The following is a 23,143-nucleotide window of genomic DNA, read 5'->3' as shown; positions in this document are numbered from 1 at the left end:
ACTGTTTGCTATTCAGTCAGTAAATTTTGAATGAACACCTCTTTGAATGGTACTACCCTAACTGAATGATGGAGCAGTTCACTTTAGAAATTTAGCAGGATAAAGGTTAAGCTCTTCCATCTAATACTACTTTTCATACAATAGCTTTAGCATATAGTTTTCATGTTGAAAAAAGTGGTATCATTTTCTAAACTGTAAGTCAGTCATCTTAAGATGCAAAAGACTTCTTAAGAATTTGAAAGCATGCAGTATAACAGTTCCTGACAAACCTGCTTACATGCAAAACTTTCACAATGACTGATTGAAACATGAGGACCATGATGGTCCTGAATCGCTCACCTCTTTCCACATGACCCAGTTTTGAGTATGACGTCGTTTTTTCTATTATTTGACATAGTGACCTAGGTTTTGAGCTCATGTGACCCAGTTTTGAACTTGACCTAGATATTATCAAGATGAACATTCAGACCAACTTTCATACAGATCCCATGAAAAATATGGCCTTTAGAGAGGTCACAAGGTTTTTCTATTATTTGACCTACTGACCTAGTTTTTGATGGCACGTGACTGAGTTTCGAACTTGACCTAGATATCATCAAGGTGAACGTTCTGACCAATTTTCATGAAGATCTTGTGAAATATATGGCCTCTAGAGAGGTCACAAGGTTTTTCTATTTTTAGACCTACTGACCTAGTTTTTGATGGCATGTGACCCAGTTTCGAACCTGATCTAGATATATTCAAGGTGAACATTCTGACCAATTTTCATGAAGAAATTGTGAACTATATGGCCTCTAGAGAGGTCACAAGGTTTTTCTATTTTTAGACCTACTGACCTAGTTTTTGACCGCATGTGACCCAGTTTCGAACTTGACCTAGATATCATCAAGATGAACATTCTGACCAACTTTCATAAAGATCCAATGAAAAATGTGACCTCTAGAGTGGTCACAAGCAAAAGTTTATGGACGGACGCACGACGGACGATGGACCCCGCGCGATTACAAAAGCTCACCTTGTCACTTTGTGACAGGTGAGCTAAAAAACGACATAACTTTGCAAATGTAAGCAGGAGTTATTAAACTTGCCAAGTGAGGTCAACACCTGATGCCAAAGACATATGTGAAATTTGAAAGCATTTGTTTTTAAGAAACCTGTTCACATGCAAATCTATTGTGACACAAACACCGACAAACGTTTGAGTGTCAACGAAAGCTCTTATATTTGTAAAATTTCAAACAGTTGACCTCAAAACAGTATTAGACTTTTCTGAATTGAATTCGATGTGATCAGTGAATCTGTATCATTTTTTGGGAGAACATCACATTACATAACACAGCTGAAAACTCCGTATAAAAGTAAAAGAAAACTATGTAAAAAGTCATTCACTTATACAGTACAATCGCGATCCTATGAAAAGCCAAGGGACCAGCTGTTTTCTTTCGTAATATCGCATTCCAGTCCCCACAGCTACCCTTTACTGAATTGTTTGGTATAATAAAACAACATTATACAGACAATCAGGACTTAAATATTTTTTTCTTTATGCAGTTATTGTTTGAGACATAGTTATCAAAGCAAGTGTTACTGGTATGCCATCCGATGTGATGGTTATAGGAGAAAAAAAAATAACCACTAATTTGTGTCATAGTGTACAGCGTATGTGTTTCGAATTTAATTACTAAGTTTTCACACTTTAATTACTGTTTATGCTAAATGACAGTGACACTTTCCACTCTAAAGCATTTTCACGCCGTTATGGAAGGTGTGAAAACTTAAGACGATACAGGCATTCGTAAAATCGTAACTAAAACAAGTTGAAAACAGGCTTAAAGGGCATAACAATACATTCGTAGGAGCGCATTTTTTGTAAAATTGCATTTTCGTAAAACCGCGACTTTGTTACATAGAAATAAGAAGGAAAGCAGCCGGGATCACAACATCTTTTCGTAGTATACCGATAGTTCCTTAAATTGCGATTCGTTGCATCGCGAATGCACTGTATAAGGATATGGAGTGAGTATTGTATATCTGCTATTGCCAAGGGAATTACAGCTACCCAAGTGTTTCACACTAATTTCTGTTTTTAAGTTTTAAATGATACTTAATATATGACATACAAATGTACTAACCATGGTAAATGAACTTTAATTTTGATTTCCCTTCCAAATAATCAACAAGTCCATCTTCTGTACTGTTAATATACTCTTGACTGCCTAAATGACAGCGATTTTCATCTACCGGTGTAGTTAGGCTACCTTCAAATGTTCCATAATCTGTTTCCATAGCAACAACACCATTTGCACTAGCACTTCTTTGACCTATTACACCATTTAATGCATTTTTACTGCTACCAATACCACTGGGTGTCAGCGACCTAAACCTTCTACGACTGTCGGTCATAAAATCTTCTGCTGTTTCCATCAGGTCATCAGGGTCATTAAAGGGTGATTTTGAACTTGCGTTGCTATTTATAGATTTTCTATCACACGTATCTGCTCCAAGTTCTTTATATATATCTTCATCATAATCAGTTCTGTAAGCACTAGAATACTGATCTTCCAGAGGTCGTGCAGTTTGGCCTTGACTTTGTGAACCAGTAGATTTTTCTTTTTTAACAAGTTTATCAAGGTCTGAATAAAGGAATGCTAAAATGAATATTTGTATTGTCCACACACATGCCATAAATGCCTGAAAAAGATAATAAGGACCATGATAAAAATCCTACAAAATATACTGTTTGATACACGAACACTGACTATATTCTGTATCAGAGGTCTGTAATTTAGATTTCAATATATGTTAACATGTGGGTATATGATGAGATTATAACTGTCACAGGAGTGACAAATAATACACCCACAATAAGGCCATGTCACAAACATATGGCAAATTTTATGTTGGAAAAGGGCCATAACTACGTAGAGCACTGCCTTGCGGGTGCTGACGCTCATCTGATTTTTTTGTATAATAGAAAAATTGTCCTATCCATGATTTTCTAAGTCCAAAAGGATCATAATTCTTGCAAAAAGCAGGATGGAGTTAAGTTTCTTGATGTACAGAGTCAGCTTATGATGGCGAACAAGTTTTGCAAGTTTCAAAGCAATAGCTTTGATAGCTTAGAAGAAAACTTTACCTAAACATAAAACGTAACCAATAAATCTAATATTTTCCAAGTCCAAAAGGGGCCATAATTCTTGCAAAAAGCAGGACAGAGTTATGTTTCTTGCTGTACATGGTCAGCTTATGATGGTGAACGAGTGTTGCAAGTTTTAAAGCAATAGCTTTGATAGTTTAGGAGAAAAGCTGACCTAAACATAAAACTTAACCAAGAAATCTGATTTTCTAAGTCTAAAAGGGGCAATAATTCTTGAAAAAAGCAGGATGGAGTTATGTTTCTTAATGTACAGGGCCAGCTTATGATGGTGAACAAGTGTTGCAAGTTTTAAAGCAATAGCTTTGATAGTTTAGGAGAAAAGTTGACCTAAACATAAAACTTAACCAAGAAATCTGATATATTCTAAGTCCAAAAGGAGCCATAATTCTTGCAAAAAGCAGGATGGAGTTATGTTTCTTGCTGTACAGTGTCAGCTATTGGTGGTGAACAAGTGTTGTAAGTTTCAAAGCAAAACCTTTGATAGTTTAGGAGAAAAGCTGACCTAAACATAAAACTTAACAAGGCAACACCGACGCCGACACCAATCAAGTGATGACAATAACTCATCATTTTTTTTTCAAAAAGTCAGATAAGCTAAAAATTGGAAGTTTGTAGGGAAATTCAAACTTGACCTGTATTTTATGATGTTACACCTGTGCACCAAAATTTATTTAAATCTGTCAAGCCTTTTATGAGTTATTGTCCAAAACCCATGAAAACCAATGGACCAACCGATAAGCTCACTTCTATATACTCCACAAACGAAGTATAATTATCTTGATGAAAAATATTAAGTATCAGTTACTGCTTAGAACTGTCTAACAAATCATTCCTTAGCTCAGACCAAAACCAGGGCTCTCGCGAGTGGGCGACTTGAGCGAAATAGGCGCTCTAGAACTTCAAACTTCGCTCAAATCTAACCTCAAAGCGAAATGCAAGTCGCCCGATTTTCTTTGATTTCCGCACTCACTAATTAGTGCTACCCGGACTGTTGACAATTTGCACGGTGTCATATCGAGTGCCGAATACACAAACACACGCCGGGAGCATAATTTAAGCTCCGCCTACTTCAGGTACTTGCGAGATTTTCCCCGAGAAGTGTGAAAGCGAATCAAATTATCCGATACACCTCGTTGATTGTGTTCAGCCAATTAGCGTCGCGTTTACATCTTTGACACTTCGTTCTTAATTGTCAACATGTTTGAGTGCAAAAAGCAAAGTTTTTTTTTAAAGAATCTGCTGATTAACCATGCGATTAATTGGAATTTGGTACACAATTATTTGTTATCTATGATAAAAGAACGACATGTAATGTATAAACTATGTTTAAATTGACTTCCATCGATGAATTTATTTGAATATGTATTTCTAGATTACTCAGTTTACTTTCAGTTTTATTCGAGTGAGATACTGACATTCCTCGGTGAATGACTCGGTGTTAATAATAAACACTTCATACAAGATATAACCAAAATTCGGCGGGTTACATTTACAGAATCGGCTTGAATTTTGAAAACGACTTTTTTCAGAATTTTTTAACGAAACAATAACCACTGTATGGGAAATGATCTAACTAAGAAAATGAATGGTCACATCAATACTTTTTATCAAGAACATTACAGCCACCTTTCAAATCACTCAACATCATTGCAGTAGGAAAAGTCTTTCAACTTCTCCCTAAAGTCTCCTCACTTCTCCCTAAATCAGCTTGAGGGAGAAGTGACTTCTCCCAAAAAATTGGACCTAGCTAGACCCCTGCAAAACATCAAGGTTTTAAATGTCTTAAAAGCAATATTTGAAAAAATTCTTACCCCTGGAACATTATATTTGTTCACATGAAATCCATCAACATAGAAATTCATTTTCCTGAGGAACAAGTTCAGTCCTGGACCTGGTGTAGATAAAAGTATGTAAGAGAATTTACAAAATAATATCATGTTAAACAAGAGCTGTTTGTAAACCTTATGGCTCACCCAATGTTGGGTTGGTCACAGAGACCTTTGATCTAACTGACTCACAATACAAACAGTGTCATCTACCGCCTTCAAGCAATTATCCTATGAAGACTGACCATTGTAGGACCAAACATTTCCTTGTCATTGATCCATAAACTGAATGGTCTATCAATAGACAGACTGAATAAATGACAGACCAACTGATATGAGCAAAACAAAATATCCTTTGAGGAGGAGCATAGTAATACCTTTCAATAATAACCATAGCCTATGTTATATCTAGTACAATTAATATCACATGCACTAGTCTAGTAAACAACAATTACACTTTACTCGATACTTAATCCTTATGACTACGGAGGTAGGAGTTTATCAATAGATGAGTCTTATATGAGTTAAATAAGATCACAGTATCTGGCATAACACATACAGGGTCAGTACCATTAATATAACCAAAATTGTATATTGAACTGAGGGGAAAAATAAATGCATCCTAACTGAAGGCATATAACTTTTAGCTTGTTTCTTCAAATATCACATCAAATATCTATTTTATTCAATAACTGATGGTTCATAGAGACCTAACTTTTTACATCTAACAAGGGAGGCACCTGGTACAGAACTAACAACATTTAAGTATTAATTCTTATAAGGCAGTCTGAAAGACAGCTACATGTATATGACCCCTGCCACTGTTATGGATAGTGAAAGAGTTGATGGTATTGGGTGAAACATTCAAGTTGTGACCTTGACCTTAAGCTTGCAGGGATGGCTTTTGAATTCTGCACATTGACTTGGTAAGGGGAATATTACAGCCAAGTTATATTAAAAAGCCTTCTGCACATCATCTTGATGAGGTGATCATTTTTCCCAAGATTCTTTAAATTCCTTCAAGACGTTTAGGAGATACAGAGTGGACACAAAATGGAAGGCTCAAACATTTGACCTTGAGTTGTGACTTTAACCTTGAGCTGACATAGCCGACTCATTGGTTCTGCACATCGACTTGATAAGGTGATCATTTGACCCAAGTTTCATGATTATCCTTCAAGGGGTTTAGGAGATACAGAGTGGACACTAAATGGAAGGCTCAAACCTTTGACCTTGAATTCTGACAGAGACCTTGAGCCAACATGGCTGACACATGGGTTCTGCACATGGTCTTGATGAGGTGATCATTTGACCCAAGATTTATGAAAATCCTTCAAGGGGTTTAGGAGATAAAGAGAGGACATGAAATGTTACAGACGGATGGATGAACAGAGACCATTCCTATAAAACCCCACCACTTGTGGCCGGGGATTAATAACTCTTTCACCTTGGCAAGGCTTTAACCCACAAAAGGATCACAGGGACAAATTAACCATAATTTAAGACAATATGTTTATAACAAATTGTGATGTTAACTGTGATTTGACTGAAGTTTATCATTTCCAAAATTATTGATAATAATTTAACAGTGATTATGGCATTTTCTACAGAATGAGCATCAGTTAAATTTACCAACAAGAAGTCCTGTTTGTCGTATAGCGACGAGTATAGATATGATTCCAGTTCTCTTGCTCTCCTCTGTCGATCGTGTAACCTCAGACATTATCACTGCCTCAGCACCACCTCCTATACCTGTATAAAGGAAAAATGAAAAACAAATAGTAGAATCTTCTAAATTAAATTTGAAACATAATGTACATTCCTATATATTGAAATACCTAGTATGCAGTCAGCCAAGAGGGAACAGAACAATCTGGCTGTTTAAGGCAGATGGTTGTTTAAGGTATTAGGTCACTAATAGAGATCCTCCTTTTTGAAGAGTATTCAATTCCTACCATAAACCTACTTTTACTGCAATTCTTAGTGGGGGGGGACATAGGTTCAAGCCCTACTGGGACCAATTTTTTTTTCCTTATTTTCTTTTTTTTCTAGTAAGTTTTTACTTCTTTCAAGGCTTATTATTGATTTCTTGTACAAAAAATGGAAAAAGATATATCCTATAAGCAATTTCTCAGTGTTCAAAGTGAATTTACTACTTAAACAGAAGGGGTAGAGTTACACATCTTTAAAAATATTGAGTTACACACGGTGAAAGTTCTCTAGTTTGCTATCACCCTTAGATTATATATTGTGGAAGAAATTTAGGTAGGTTTTACGTCTGCCCTAAGGTTATTTTTAAATGGAGCAAGCAAAATTCAAAACAGAAACACAGCATTCGACCTTATTTTTTCAATGTTGAAGTATGAATTCTGTCTCATTAAATCTGTTTACTTGAGACACCATAGAAAAAATGATATTAACATTTTTATTTTGTGTTTTATAATTGTTTACCAATAGTTTGATGTTTCTTTTGTTAAAAGTAATGGTAAAATGAGTTCTCTGCAAACGTTTTGGATAGTGGCTATCACTCTGAAACTTGTCTCTACTTGAGCTTGAGGAGATACCATAAGTTATACAAAATTTATAAAAAACGGCACAGTAAAAGTTGTTTAAAAATTAGAAAAAAATGCAAAATATGGTTACCTTTCAGAATATACCAAGCAAAGGCCATTTTGTAAACATTACTATTAGTGATCTAATACCTTAAGACAAGTCAATACCTTTAATATTGTTAAAGTTAAGCTCTTAACATGAAATATGATGGGCAGATTTGACCATGCTGTGACACTGACCTTTGACCGACCACCAGGTACACATTCTCTGCACTTAGTCTCATAACTACCTACCTACATGCCAAGTTTGAAGTCAATACCTTGAATGTTTAATAAGTTATGCTCCAGACACTATTATTATGATGGACACATTTGACCTTTGAGCTCCATTTGTGACCTTGATCTTACACCTACAGACCAGTTTTATGTTCTCTACACATTGTCTCATCACTACCTACTTAAATGCAAGTCTGAAGTCAATAACTTGCATGGTTATTTACCGGTAGTTATACTCCGGACACAAAATATGGTCAGTTTTGACGTTTTAGCTCAATTTGTGACCTTGACCTTTGACCTATAGAGCTGGTTCAAGAGCTCTGCACATTATCTTATCACCATCCACCTATATGCCAAGTTTAAAGTAAATATCTTTAATAGTCAAAAAGTTATGTTCCGGACATGAATTGTAACAGACAGACAGATGGACGGACGCATGCGGCATCTCATAATATGTCCCTTTTTCCAAAATGAGCGTTCTCTAGGACAGTAAATTCTCTGACTGTCAATAACAAAGTATAACACTGACCTTGAACTGAAATGTATCTTAATTCAACTCAAACATTTATGCCATGCTATTTGTTCTCAATTAAAGACAAAGACATTTAAAAGGTATAATATAAAATCATCTAGTAAAAGGAAGCCCAAATGTATCTACAGGGTATTTTTATCCTAGTAACATCTAATGGATACTTCAAACAAATACATTTCCCTAATTACAGAGGAAATAACAACTTTACACCAAGGAAAAACTTGGAAATATTCTACATCAAACAATAACTTAATAGCACTCTATTAAATTTTTTATCTCAACATTACCTTTTATATCATGTGGGATTTTTTTTTCAGAAGCATAATATTACGAAAACCTTTCATTTTAATGAAAATCTAATTTCTTGAGGCAATTTGTACCATATAAAATCCACTTTATGAAAGCTTCAAAGACATACAATGTGTGTCTTAAAACACTTGACTAGTTCATTTGCATGTACACAACTTAAAATGTAGCATTTAAGTCCTCTTCAAATGGATTTAACTTGATAAAATATATAAACATACTATGCTGCTCCAACCCAAACTGAAGCTTTTCAGCAGCAGCTACAAAATCTTATTTATAAAAATAATTGTTAACATTTAAAAGGTTAAGATGCCCATAAGTTTACCAGGAAAGCATTCACTTGGTTATCTTTTTTTCTTCTGACAGAAAACAGGTCTACCAAATTTGGCTGATATAATTATTTTAACAAATGGACATAATTGCATAGCTCAGCCACAGGCTTCAAACGAAAACATAAATACAACTTTTTTACAATAACCAAGTCTTTCACTTAATCAAAGAACTACTTTCCATCTAATTAAAAGAGTACACAAACTAACCTGCTACGAGGCGACTCGCCAGAAGAAACCAGACTGATATACCCATGAAGTACATTATGTTACCCACAACTTGAAATACTGTTCCTACAGCAAGAATAATTTTTGGTTTCCTGGTTCTGTCTGACCACCTAAAATTAAAACAATAGATTTAAGTTATAATGAAAACACGACACATGTAACCTTTTAACAAAATACTGCACCATACCATCATCAAAGCTTCAAACAAAATTACCAGTAAATTCAGTAATTAGCTGAACCAGACAAATGGCAATTTTTTTTTATTTCTTTCCTTCTTGGCATGGCAGTTTTCCTTTTTCTTCAAAATCAAACAGCCTGAGAAAAAACCTGGCTCTTACCAGTCTCCTACTTTTTTGTTGGGTTTAATATCACACCAACAACATTATAGGTCATATGAAGACTTTCCACCTTTGCATGGTGGAGGAAGAACCCAGGTGCCTCTTTGTGCATTATTTCATCACGAGCAGGGACGATAAAGTAAGATGAACAAGTAATTAAATGTTTTCTTCTGGTTTAACATCATTAGGGAAATCTAAAAACCATTCTAATATGCTTTTCTCTGTTAAAACACTCTTACTCTAAAATGATGTCACGTTAACATGTGGTGGCGTCAATATTTTTGTTGCAACCAAGAAAGAGCGCTACTAGATTTAATCTACTATAATTTTAGATTAAGGGCATATTAGAATCAAATAACACTATTTAAACACTCAGGTGGTAAACGTCGTACAAATAATTTCACTTGGGCTGCACCCTTGTGATATTATTATGCCCAACGTATAACCACCCATTATGCATAGTGTTAAAGCACTCTTTTGCTATAGATTATTTCTTAAATATGAGCTATAAGTTTATTAGAAAACTCTTAAAGAAAAGAAACATTATATATTTTTTACTTTGCAGAGGTTGGAGGCCCCGGGCTATGGGTTGGTAGGGAAAGAGAACAATGTCTATTCCAGAAATCCAAAAACTGGGGATGGAGTGGGTGCAAAAAAAATCATTGATGGTTTTATTACAGGTAACTGTTTGTCTTACTGTTGACTAAATATTGGACTCCAGTGACCTTGACCTTAAGTGCACCTGACCCTAAACCAACAGCAAATGTCTGCCCCTTACGAACAACAACCTTTATGTGAAATTTGGTAACCAGGGCATTAGCTAAAAAGATATTGTGAAATTGTTAAGCTTGACATATTAAATCTTCAGCCTGAATGCATCCCTGACAGCAACACTGACACTAGGTTGAGTACGCATCCCTGACAGCAACACTGACACTAGGTTGAGTATGCATCCTTGACAGCAACACTGACACTAGGTTGAGTACACATCCCTGACAGCAACACTGACACTAGGTTGAGTACGCATCCCTGACAGCAACACTGACACTAGGCTGACTACCCACCCCTGACAGAAACACTGACACTAGGCTGAGTGCGCATCCCTGACAGCAACACTGTCACTAGGTTGAGTATGTATCCCTGACAGCAACACTGACACTAGGTTGAGTATGCATCCCTGACAGCAACACTGACACTAGGTTGAGTACGCATCCCTGACAGCAACACTGACAATAGGTTGAGTAAGCATCCCTGACAGCAACACTGACACTAGGCTGAGTGCGCATCCCTGACAGCAACACTGTCACTAGGTTGAGTATGTATCCCTGACAGCAACACTGACACTAGGTTGAGTACGCATCCTGGACAGCAACACTGACACTAGGTTGAGTACAACAGCCCTCTTTACTTTTTAAATAGTTGAGCTTAAAATAGAAATTGATTATTACCTGCCCAAAACAGGACCAGATATAATTGCAGCAAAACTGTATGCTGATAGGAGAAGACCCAGCATGTATTCCTGAGCGCCAAAGTCTGTCTTCAAATACAACCATAGTGTTGGTAATATTACAGCTGTCAAATAGATAATTAATACAAATTTTCAATTAAGGTAGTTCTGTATGTTCGAAACAAAATTTTTCTATAATAATTGTTCAAAGCATAATTGTACCCTGAAGGAAATTCTGTCCAAAAAAAATAGCGTACTGTGCTTGATTATTTGTTAAACTGATTTACAGTCAATTTCATGTTGTTGTTTTTTGTTATTTCATTTTCAACAAAATTTGAAATGTTAACTTAAAATGACCCTTAATCTCTAGAAAATCAGAGGTCCGTACCCCTAGAAAACCCCTAACAGGCTTGTCCGTACCTTTAGAATCAAATTCTAGAAGTACAGATCTGTACCCCTAGACAGACACTTCCATCGTCTTAATTCTCGATATTGACATTATGGATAAAATAACGTTTTTCGGTATTAACCACCAATAAACGCGCGTTCCTGGTTTTACGGTGAGGGGGGTATCAGCCATTACGCTACATGGTGGTAGTGTTTAGATTATCCTTTTTTCAAGTTTTAAACAAAGAAATTTAATAAAAAAGTATTGCAGATTATCATTAAACATTGTTGTAATTAAGATGTAGCAAAAATATCCTCAAAGTTTACTTTATTTTTTGAAATTTTATCTTTTGTTCTACACTGCTGCTTCCATGACTCAATACCGAAGGTGTGAAATTATTTGCATTTTTCAAGGTAAACAGATTATTTTTGCAAAAAAAATGTTACCAAGGTCGTAGAATAGTATTTCCATTGTGAGAAAGTAAGAACTTTCCTAAATCCTTATTCTTCTGGCAAAAATAATCGCTATTTATATATTAATATTGTACACGGTTGGTATTAACCACCAATAAACGCGCGTTCCCGGTTTTACAGTGAGGAGGGTATCAGCCATTACGCTACATGGCGGTAGTGTTTAGATTATCCTTTTTTCAAGTTTTAAACAAAGAAATTTAATAAAAAAGTACTGCAGATTATCATTAAACATTGTTGTAATTAAGATGTAGCAAAAATATCCTCAAAGTTTACTTTATTTTTTTGAAATTTTATCTTTTGTTCTACACTGCCGCTTCCGTGGCTCGATATCGAAGGTGTGAAATTATTTGCATTTTTCAAGGTAAACAGATTATTTTTGAAAAAAAATGTTGCCGAGGTCGTAGAATAGTATTTTCACAATTTGTGAGAAAGTAAGAACTTTCCTAAATCCTTATTCCTCTGGCAAAAATAATCGCTATTTAAGGTAACTTGACAGGGAAAACCTAGATGGTGTCACAAAATTAGGGTTGGTCATATTATTTACTCTTATAAACGATATGCTGCTACAGAGGTCTAAAGATGCATTTTGATCATTTAACACACACATAAACACTTGTAAAAATGCATTTAATTTATAAAAATATTCATTTTTTATTTTGTTGGGTTTAACGTCGCACCAACACAATTTTAGATCATATGGTGACTTTCCAGCTTTAATGGTGGAGGAAGACCCCTATAAAAATATAAAATCAAATGTTCTGAAACTCACCATGAAATCTAGTCAATTTTTGTGCTAATTTTGCGGAAAAGTTATGTATCCAAACTGAAAATAATTTATATCCTCATGTGTTTGAATGTGTCCTTCAGGTGCTCCACTTATGAACAAAAGAACTTATCAACTGAGTTTTATGCTATTTGCTCTGGAATTCCATCAGTAAATTATAAATTCCTAAATTTTACACCCTAAAAAGTTGAAACCTGCTTGCAGTATGAGGGTCGTTAAAAAAATTCAAAGTAAATGTAAGTTTACTTTGTTCTTATTTCTGAGACTTTATATCCTCACATATTAAGAGTTTTGAGTGATGTGTTCATCTCTTAGTAATTCTACATTGTTTATATTTAAATTTTGTAAAACATTTACAATCTTTTCAATCTGTGTCCTACTTCAAATGTGTTTGCTACTGTTTGAATAACCCTCAATGTCAAAAATTTAAGTTGACTTGCATGGAAATCTCATGGAAAGTGTGGAGTTATAGAGACAGTTTAGATAAGGATTTCTTCATTTTAACATGAAGGCTCATAAAAAATAATGTAATATACCCAAAATCAGCTATGTTTTGGTTCATTTTCCATTCATAGGACTGGGTGAGTTTTACAGTAAACATATTTTTGGAACTGCGTAGCCCCTTGTTACTGAATTTATATGCAACGAAATATTGAAATTTATAATTTACTGATGAAATTCCAGAGCAAATAGCATAAAACTCAGAGGATAAGTTCTTTTGCTCATAGGTCAGGGCTAGCGCTGGAATGGGCATTTTGAGCAAAATGCTTAAAATGCTAATTTTGGCTCAAGAAAATTCAGAAATGGCTCAAACTCTAAAAAAAACCCTACTTTAAGAATTAAAACCAGTCAATTTTTATATAATGTTATTTTGGACCAAAGAGTGCCAAGACAGACTGTTACAAAACATGCAATAAACAAGAGGCACAGTCCATGGTCCATTAACACCATCAAGTGACAATAAACCTGTGCCCTTGGGGTAATTAAAAGCATCTCTCACAGTTGGTACTGATTAATGAATATACATGGATCAAAGGTGTTTGTTTGTGGCACATGCCTTGATTGAAGTTCCTTGATTGAATAATTGGCCATCTTTTATTATCTCGTCAAAAGACAAGATTAAAAAATGTTGAAAGGTAAGTGTGTTTGATCTTTAGCTCACAAACAGGTAAATAGTTTTCCCTATATATTCTATATAAAACTGACATTTTTTAAAGAGCTACCAAACATAGCTAGACCCATTTCAGAGAACAAATCCTTACCTTATTTTAAAGAGTTCTTATAAAACTGATATAAAGTGAAGAGAAAAGTAAGGGTCATGTATCTTCTAAGAGAGATTTCTCTGGTCGCATTTGCTTACTGTAAAATCACATCAAAATCACACTGCTGTGACCTGGAAGTACTACTCATACTAAAATTGAGCTTCACATCACCAAATACAACCTGCTCTCCCATTTTTCCTACCAAAATGTCAAAAATACATCCACAATGAAATTTAAACAGAAAGTAGCTTTATTTTAGACCTCTGTTGCCATGCCAAGTGAAAAATTAGTGTTCAAATACCTGGCAGCCATTACGCGACTAAACCAGATAGTTCCCACGCTGGTTCCTTTACTTTAGTTAGGCCTTTATTGTTCAAAAAAGTTCAATTAAATAAAATTATTTCAAATGAGTAATTCATTATTGATGCCAATAAGTATATAATAAAATGTTTTTAATAAATTTCTTGCTTGTCATTATGGCTGAGAAACGTAGTTTTGAATCAGGTAGTTTACCTCCTGCAAAGAAAGCAAAATCTGTGAAAAGTGAAACTAGGACTCTAAATTCAGCTAAAAAATGGAAAATAAGCGAGATCGCGTTTGTATACAAATCCGTTGTATTTTTATCCTTGATGCACTGTTTTGCTTATTATTACACAAGGACAGACCATTCAGTAATGAAGCATTTAGTATGATTTAACATTTGTGGATAATGGTGTTTTCTGCTGCAATCTAAGCATTTAAAATACCTTAAAGCCCAAAAGCTTCAGGGGGCAAATCTCCCTGTGAACCCCATCAAAGCCCTGTCATGGACACACGAATGGGCGTGAGAGCCTATATTGTTAATATATTGAGAAATGATATAAATTATGGTTAAAAATAAATTTATCCTTGATGCACTGTTTTGCTTATTATTACACAAGGACAGACCATTCAGATAATGGTGTTTTCTGCTGCAATCTAAGCATTTGAAATACCTTAAAGCCCAAAAGCTTTGGGGGCAAAGCCCCCTGTGAACCCCACCAAAACCCTGTTGTGGACACGCGAATGGGCATGCAAGCCTCTTCGATCCGCAGTGTAAAAATTTGGCTCAAACTTTTTTCAACCCAGCGCTAGCCCTGTAGGTGGAGCACCTGAAGGACACATTCAAAGATATGATGATATAAATTATTTTCAGTTTGGATACATAACTTGTCCGCAAAATTAGCACAAAAATTGACTATTTTTCATGGTGAGTTTCAGAACATTTGATTTTATAATTTTATAAATTAAATGCATTTTTACAATTGTTTATGTGTGTGTTAAATGATTAAAATGCATCTTAAGAACTCTGTAGCAGCATATTGTCTATAGGGGTTAATAATGTGACCAACCCTAATTTTGTGACGCCATCTTGTTTGTTCATGTCAAGTTACCTTATATATCAATATTGTACACGGTCTTTATTTCGGTTAATCTTGCCAGCCCCACTGACCCTATTTACGGAAATATCGGAAAACAGGATTTTTATGGGACTGTAGTAAATTATAGCCACTTCCATGTCGATATATATGGTTAATGCTTGCTTGGTAACTTTCCCCTCTATCATAGGCTAGCACAGGGTAAATAGAATGACCGGAAAGCACCGGATAGCACTGAAATACCGGAAAGCACTCAAATTTCTTATAAAAAACATATAAGGGATGTTCTGGGCGAGTTTTCAATGGTTTAAATCAATTAATTATTGAAAAAAAGATATAATTTGATGAAATGTTGACCAATCAACTTGCTTGTATCAGGATAGTATGATAACTGACATTTCGCGAGTGCTTTCCGGTTCTGCGATCCTGTTAAATTATGAGAGTTTAATAATATTTGAAGGAAATTCGAATGTTTAAGAGCAGCAGAAATTCAGATAATTATTTAAAGTTTTATTATATTAATTGATTATAAGCGAATTTATCAATGTCTACATGAAAACTAAATGTCCGACGCACATGTCCATTCACTTCGTGAATATATCAACACGACCGCAATCTTTAATCATAGCGTTGAATCTGTTTAACTTGTAATGATTGAAAAAGTAATAAAAACTGATAAATATTTGGTCAAATTAAGGACTATGCTATTTTGAAATGCAAAATTCCTATGTAAAACTGAGAATGTCGTAACAACACGAGAAATGCACGGGGATCAAAGAGAAACTAATGATAATGAAAAAATGTATCTCCGAGTAAATTATAAAGTATCAGTGACACTCAAAAACATGTCCCAACAGTGTACTAGAAGAAAATGCATAGAAATTTTCGGTGCAAGTATTTGGTACCACAAGTCTCTCATATTTATATAATATAATTATATATTCATCAATCAGGGATATGTCAGTGTAAATGAGCTGAGCGTTAGTTTTCTAAGAAATCGTCGTTAAACTGTGTTACACAAATCACACGTGCACCGCTTTTTTACAAAAATATGTCAGCCATGTTTTCTTCAGTGAACGAAATAAAAGGAGTATTTTACCTTAGGTTTCCTTATTGTATAGTACGATTCACTTTCTAATCTAAATAAAGCATTACTTTTTTTATAACATTCCACTGTCCGATCTTTCTGATCACTTAACGATCACTCACAATTACAAAATAAACTCAACGTGTCATCAAAATTATCACATTACACGGCTTCATGGACATCACGCCCTACTAACATTAAATTTGTAATCATGCGCCAACCAAGCAAATGATGAAAGATCGGGACTTTTTCAAAGATATGTTTTATTTCCTGTAATTTTCTGATATTCTAACCTTTAAACAACCGAATTGTATGCACATAAATAACGAAGGATTTATGGAATATAGCTTTTAGTTTAAATTTTGGACCTATCTTTTTCCAGCCCAACAACAGACATGTATATGTCACAAACCCGGCTTGTCCTCGAAATCAGTGTCAAAGGTTACTAGAACATAAATACAATAAATAAACAATCGCTTACTATGTTCTTTCAAGTCCTGTTAAATGAAACGGCCCGTGTTTATACATTCATATATATTCCGTATCCGGAACATTGACAATCACACAGTTCGATCTTTACCACGAACATGAAAACAGTTACTTTTATTCCTTTGTTTACATTTCAAACAAGACGATTCACATATACGTTTAAGAACGTAAATTCCGTGCTTTCCGACCCTCATGGTGTTTAAACTTTTGTAATTAAAAGTATGGTGTATTCGGCCAACCATTTGTAATTTCTGACGGTAAATATCATTAAGAGTATCATTTATGTTCACGAAATTTAATTGAATATTTAAGTTTTATACTAGCAAAAGAAAAGCGTGATATACATGGTCGCTGGCTTTGAATTCCTCGCCTATCAGCGACCTGGGATCGAAACCTCACTTGAGGTGTAAAACTTTTCACGTAAGGAAGCCATCCAGCTAGGTACTAGTCTGAGCTCCAAAAAAATGTCTGGAGGGGCACCTGGAGTCTTTCTCCACCAACAAAACCTGGGAAAAGTTCATTGTGTCGTTTCGGTGTTACTCTCAATCAAACAAAATAAACATTGTTCCCGCTTTGGTTTGTTTGTTTGTTTATATTTTTTATATAAATGAATATGCAAAAAGGGTATTTGTTTGTTTCAGTGTAACGTCAAAACATGATATTACAATTATATATCAACAGTGAACGCCACATGCATTATATTTTCACGAGGGGGTTAATGCCTTGATCTTACATGTAAAACGAACATATTCCTAGTGTATAAAAGGTAAAGGTAAATATATATGTATATGTGTATGTGTATGTACTCGCGGAATTAAATGTTAAGTGTAAAAAATATGTATTCACAGTGCAAATCATCCATGCTAAATAATACGTACGATATGTTTGCTTTCTCACTATCTAACCTGTCCGAAAAGGTCTATGCGATTTTTATCATAAGAGTTCTAGTTTAATTTTCATCTTAAATTAAAGCAAATGTGTTCAATATAATTTTAAACTTAAGCTTTGAAGTTTAGTAGGTTGTAGCATTCTCTAGGTCAAGAGTATTTTTTATTACCTTCTGTAGTTAGTAATTATCTATTGTAAAAATGCTTTTTTAACCAAAGTGGAAGATATCAGGTACTTGAAAATGCAGCTTTCTAAAAGGTCAGTTTGAATTCTTGATGTCATTTGTCAGACATACCTTGTAAAAATAATATTATTACAAAATTGATACTGCTATTTCTTTTGTTGCACTTTGCGGACTTATGATAAAGTTATATATATATTTATCTAAGCAGTACAATCCGTGTAAATGAGCACTACGTAAGCGCTCAGGCCCTTCTCGCACACCATACCTATAGTTCGGACTTCTTTAATGTGTAAAGGCATGTGCACAAGAATGACAAATTTTGCCATCACCTGGTAAATTGTAATGTGTTTTTTAGAAAAGTAATAAACGGAAATAGAAAAATAGCTCTCAGCTCATTTACACGGATAGTTCAGCTTTATTATGTATGTTATAGTTTTTCGCAGTTATGCATGATTACATAGAATACTTGCACCGAAAATTGTGACATAACCATACTGATAACTTTTCCCACTTTAGTCTTTTAATTAAAGTAAGAGACAAGCACTTCATGGTTTTAATGTATTGTCACATTGGAATAACGTTTGTTTTACAGTAACTTCGAAATTCCTCAGAAATAATATCATGTACCCCACCCACCTAATTCATAATTTCGAAATAGCATAGTCCTTAAGTCTCATAATTACGTTCATTTGATAATATTTATTTCAATAGTGCTTTTCGGTTTTGAGAAAACTGTGTTAAAATAAATAAACTTGTTAAACAGATAAGGAGAATCAAAGCATATCTGAAAACAATTTTCATATTTATTTTTGTGACAACTGTCAAAATAACATACAAACATGTACAAGCACATACGACATATAATATACATACAAACATAAAGCAGATGACGGTCTGTAAAATTCATCGTAGTTGTTGAACTTTTATGATCACAAATTGAAGACAAGACTTACATATAAAAACATTAAAAATACGATGATCCAGAATTACTAAACATTTTTTTTTCTTTAACTATTTTATGATATGAAATGTTTACATTTGTTTACGTTCAATATTATATGTATTTGTGTACCGAAAAGCAAATTCAAGGTCCGGAAAGCACTTGTCACATCGTGTATTGTACATCTATAGTTAACGAGGTGCTAATTTAATCACAGCGATTGTATATTAGCGACAATTAATAGGCGTTAATCCAATCATCATGGCGGTCTTATCGGAAAATACATATAGAGGAATAAAAAATAACATGTTATATTAGTTTTATTCTTTTTCTTAAGTGTCAGTAATTCCGGATCACAATTTCTATATACAAAGTTAATAAAGTTAATACATAAAACAAACATATAAAAGAACACATTATAATGATTATACACAGAATAAAAACAACCACATGTGTCAGAAATATAATAGTTACACAATATAAACAATATGTTTGTCTTAAATTATGTACACAAAACAAATTACAGACATCGAATATGAGACAGACTTAATTTAACTATTCAAAATGATAAGTTATTAATTTATTATGTAAAATTATCCATTTCATAGAGTTGCTTGGTTTTATTTCATTTTTAATCCGTTTTCATGGTAGATCTATAGCATTTGCATCAGCATTGGTGTATTTTGTACATGTACACATAATATTTTTCATATCACAGCTCGAGTGAGGGCCACACTCGAGCCTCCTTCTTCTTGATTAAATATAAGCTTGATAAGATTGAGACTTAAAATAGATGTGTAAAGCACATTTCCTTATTACTACTTAAACATATTACAATGTATATACAAAATGTACACAAATTATGTATTGGCAATTCGGACTCAAATCCGACAGAAAGGATAACTAGCAATGAAGTAGCTGGAAATGAGCTCGAGTGAGGGCCATACTGAAGCCTGATGATCACAAGTGATATCGTTATACTCAAGTGCTCAAGAATCATTCTGCTGAATTTTTGATTTCAGCCGTAGTGAGGGCTATACCGTTAAGCCTGATGATCACCAGAGTGATATCGTAATTCACACTAGAGCCTAATCAGTAGTTACTAAATAATATGTACATTGCTAATTATCCCTTTTTGTTCATTTCACAGTCACAGTACGGGTGTTGATTTTTCGTATTTGTTGACCTGATTTTTTACCATGTGTGCGAGGAGCAACAATGGTAGACTGTCCATTTGTCGATGTCATGTAACCTTGTTTTTGGATATGATGGCGCCTAAATCGATTGAAAAGTTTCTGTCTTTGCTGAGTCGTCATTTGGACATACTCAGTTTTAGTGACCTGAAACTGGGCATGGGTTTGGGACAAGCGGAACTCGCCGGACCCAATAAGGGCACCGCGCAAGTCCTCCAATTGACCTTTAACAAGGGTATGTAGAATGTCGACTAGGTCTGTCAATGGCTGAGACTTCCAGTCAATGGCCTGTTTAAGGACATGGTTCATGGATTCACAATTATTGTTCGTCCAATGACTGTCAATTTTGTCATTTAACGAGGGGTCACTGACCTTCGTTTTGAGCTGCGGTCTAAGTCTGTCTTGGAAATAGCGCACAAAGTTTTGTGATTTTTCCAAACAGTGACGTTCTAACCAATCTCACTTTTCTTCAAAGCAGATACTATCATCACTGTCTAAGATTCCACCGTCACCAAATATCATTTCCAGAATTTCTGTCCGATCCCGTAATGTCACAGCATCGTCAGTCAGTTTTTGTTTTGTGTTTTGACGCAGATGTCGCGTACAAAGCACATGGGTAGCCTCAGGGAACGCTGTTGAAACTGCTTTTACAAGAGCGTGTTCGTCGTCACTGCCAATGACTAATTTGTCCAAGGGGGAGCTGCAGAGTTTCATTTTCAAATGATAAAAAAAGTGGCAGTATGACTCAAAGTCACTGTTATCATGCAGATAAATTGGACCAATGAATATGGGATGATCGTCCGTCCGTTGTCTGTTAACACTAAGTTGCTTATAACAAGTGACCGTGACGTGCATGTCACATAAATTGAAAGTTTTGTCCACCCCTAGGACTGTATGATCTTGACAACAGATGTTTTGTAAGTCCGTCATTTGCTCATCAGTGTAAAGAATGATACATGGTGTCTTACCATTATAGCGGATGATTGACCTCACATAGGAATGATTATTTGACACCATGTTTTCTAAGTTCAGTATATGGTCTGCAACATTCTTACGTGAAGATGAATGTTGCCCGTTAGTCTTTGTCATATTCTTTTTTTTGTCACGGATTTGTTGAAGACCAGTGGGGCGAGTAGATACGTCATGCTTACTTCTCATTTTATCAAAGACCTGTTTGGGTTTGTTATTTGATAGTAAATCCGTGACTTCATCCATTACGTAGTCAGGTGTCCGTAGGTACTCGGTTTCCTGTCTTGAATTACCATGGGAACCAAGACCCGGAAATTTACCTACATACTCAATTAAAGCTAACTGACTTTGTAAGCCCCTCTCTCCCAACCAGGTGACCTTTTTCTTATAATTTGGGTCCAACTTCAAGGAAGTATAATACCTATGAACCGCTACAACCTGAGAAATGTCAGGTTGAGGATTCATAGGTACATATTCCCTTTTCCGCTGGACGCGTGTTAACCTACAGAAGACGTTATCTTTTTTGTAAATGACGGACAGGTCACCATTACTGCCCAAAAGATAAAATGTCTTGGGAGAAGTACCACTTTCAGTGTTCCAGACGCCACAATCGTCCGAGAAACTGCTTTTTTTGCTACGGGAGCGCTTGTCAAAATTTTTTGTGTTGTTACTAAAAAATAAGAGTTTTCTTTAGCGCCCCCTGGAATTTTGCCCAACCCCTCACCCGATACATTTGTCAAAAGATGGACAGCTTTTCGTGTTTCCATAAATGCCGAGTCAAGTTTCCCAGTGAAAATTTTATTACATTGATCTTCTGTGTCTGCCTCCGAAGCAGAATCAGTTGAACGGTTATTTGTATCTGTACCAGTTTCAGCTGTATCATCACAACAGTTACTGTCAAGAGGTACATTATCAAACGACCTTTCAACTGTTTCTGATTCGCTACAATTGACATGAATAATGCTAGCGTCTATTGGAACTTTAGAAAGATTAACGTCATTAATGTTGAGCAAGCATGTACTTCCATCATTTTCAACAGTTCTTATTTTTGAACTTGGCACGAGCGGTACAAAGTGGTTTGGTACTAACTGTGACGTTGGCATTGTCATCTGTGTCCACATGATGCACAAATCTGGTGCCATATCTCTACAGCCTCTACCTATCACCCGACAAGTCAGTGGTTCCGATGTGTAATCAGAGAAGTTTTGGGGTGGGTAATATGATTTAATGGTTTGAAACAAATATTTGGTCTATGCCAGAAAAACTATTTATCACTATCACATCATGTAGGAGTTTTGAAAATTCATGTTTGACTATTCTGTTGTCTGGCAAGAATTCATTGGAAGTGTAGTAACATTTGTTTTCTATCTCTAAAGCAGACAACAATCTTAACAATGCGTGTTGATCTTCTGAGCCATTTAAACATAGAGACACTGCTCTATAAAGACAATTGCCATCACCTATGGTTTTAATCGGGACACTGTTCCCTACTTTTGATGGATGAAACATTCTAAGAATGTCAGTCGAGGTTTGATCCTCGCTGCTTGATGGGTACCGGCTAGCACATGACAGATCCCTACTGGTTGAGGACCACCAAATCCGGACGACCACCAAACCGGACAGTTTCGTAGCTGCTAAATTTTGCTATATTTTTAGCAATCTTTTATAAGTCAAACACACATTTGATTTTTTAACAATGATGTGGAATTATATCTGACAAAAATAAGTTATTGAGGAGGAAATTTCATTTTTTGATTTCGTCATTCATACTGAAGCATGAAACTATCATGGGGGATTTGGAAATCCGCACTGCATTTCTTACTATCATATAGCAGTTTTCCACACAAAAAAATCTGAATAAAATTTATATCTTTCAGGCCAATAATGAATACTTTGACTCATTTTCACATTACATATCAAAATGTCATCAGTACAGAGGTTCCTATAACAGTTGTAAAAAAAATGTCCAGATATATGGTACTGCCAAGCAGTGAAAGTAAGTATCCTGGCATCATGTGTTCTCGACAGTCTAACAAAAACAGGCATATTTAAAAAATAAATAAGATAAACTCATCTTTCAAATCACCATTTCCTCAAA

The 23,143-nt window shown here is 35.0% G+C and overlaps 1 protein-coding gene across 1 annotated transcript in view; it reads right to left on the bottom strand.

The window, feature by feature from the left end:
• LOC123526283 (uncharacterized) overlaps window positions 1–23,143 on the bottom strand; it is a 65,333-nt gene that overhangs the window by 27,104 nt on the left and 15,086 nt on the right. The window contains exons 2-6 of the mRNA XM_045305375.2: window positions 10,993–11,116; window positions 9,189–9,316; window positions 6,616–6,735; window positions 4,969–5,048; window positions 2,133–2,691 (exon numbers count right to left, since the gene is read on the bottom strand). Coding sequence (XP_045161310.2) covers window positions 2,133–2,691; window positions 4,969–5,048; window positions 6,616–6,735; window positions 9,189–9,316; window positions 10,993–11,116 — 1,011 coding nt within the window. The remainder of the gene's footprint in view (window positions 1–2,132; window positions 2,692–4,968; window positions 5,049–6,615; window positions 6,736–9,188; window positions 9,317–10,992; window positions 11,117–23,143) is intronic.

Source organism: Mercenaria mercenaria, chromosome 14, assembly GCF_021730395.1.
Source record: "Mercenaria mercenaria strain notata chromosome 14, MADL_Memer_1, whole genome shotgun sequence".
Classification (NCBI taxonomy): Eukaryota; Metazoa; Mollusca; class Bivalvia; order Venerida; family Veneridae; genus Mercenaria; species Mercenaria mercenaria.
The sequence above is the reverse complement of the archived record's forward strand: the minus strand, read 5'-3'. Positions and strand labels throughout refer to the sequence as shown.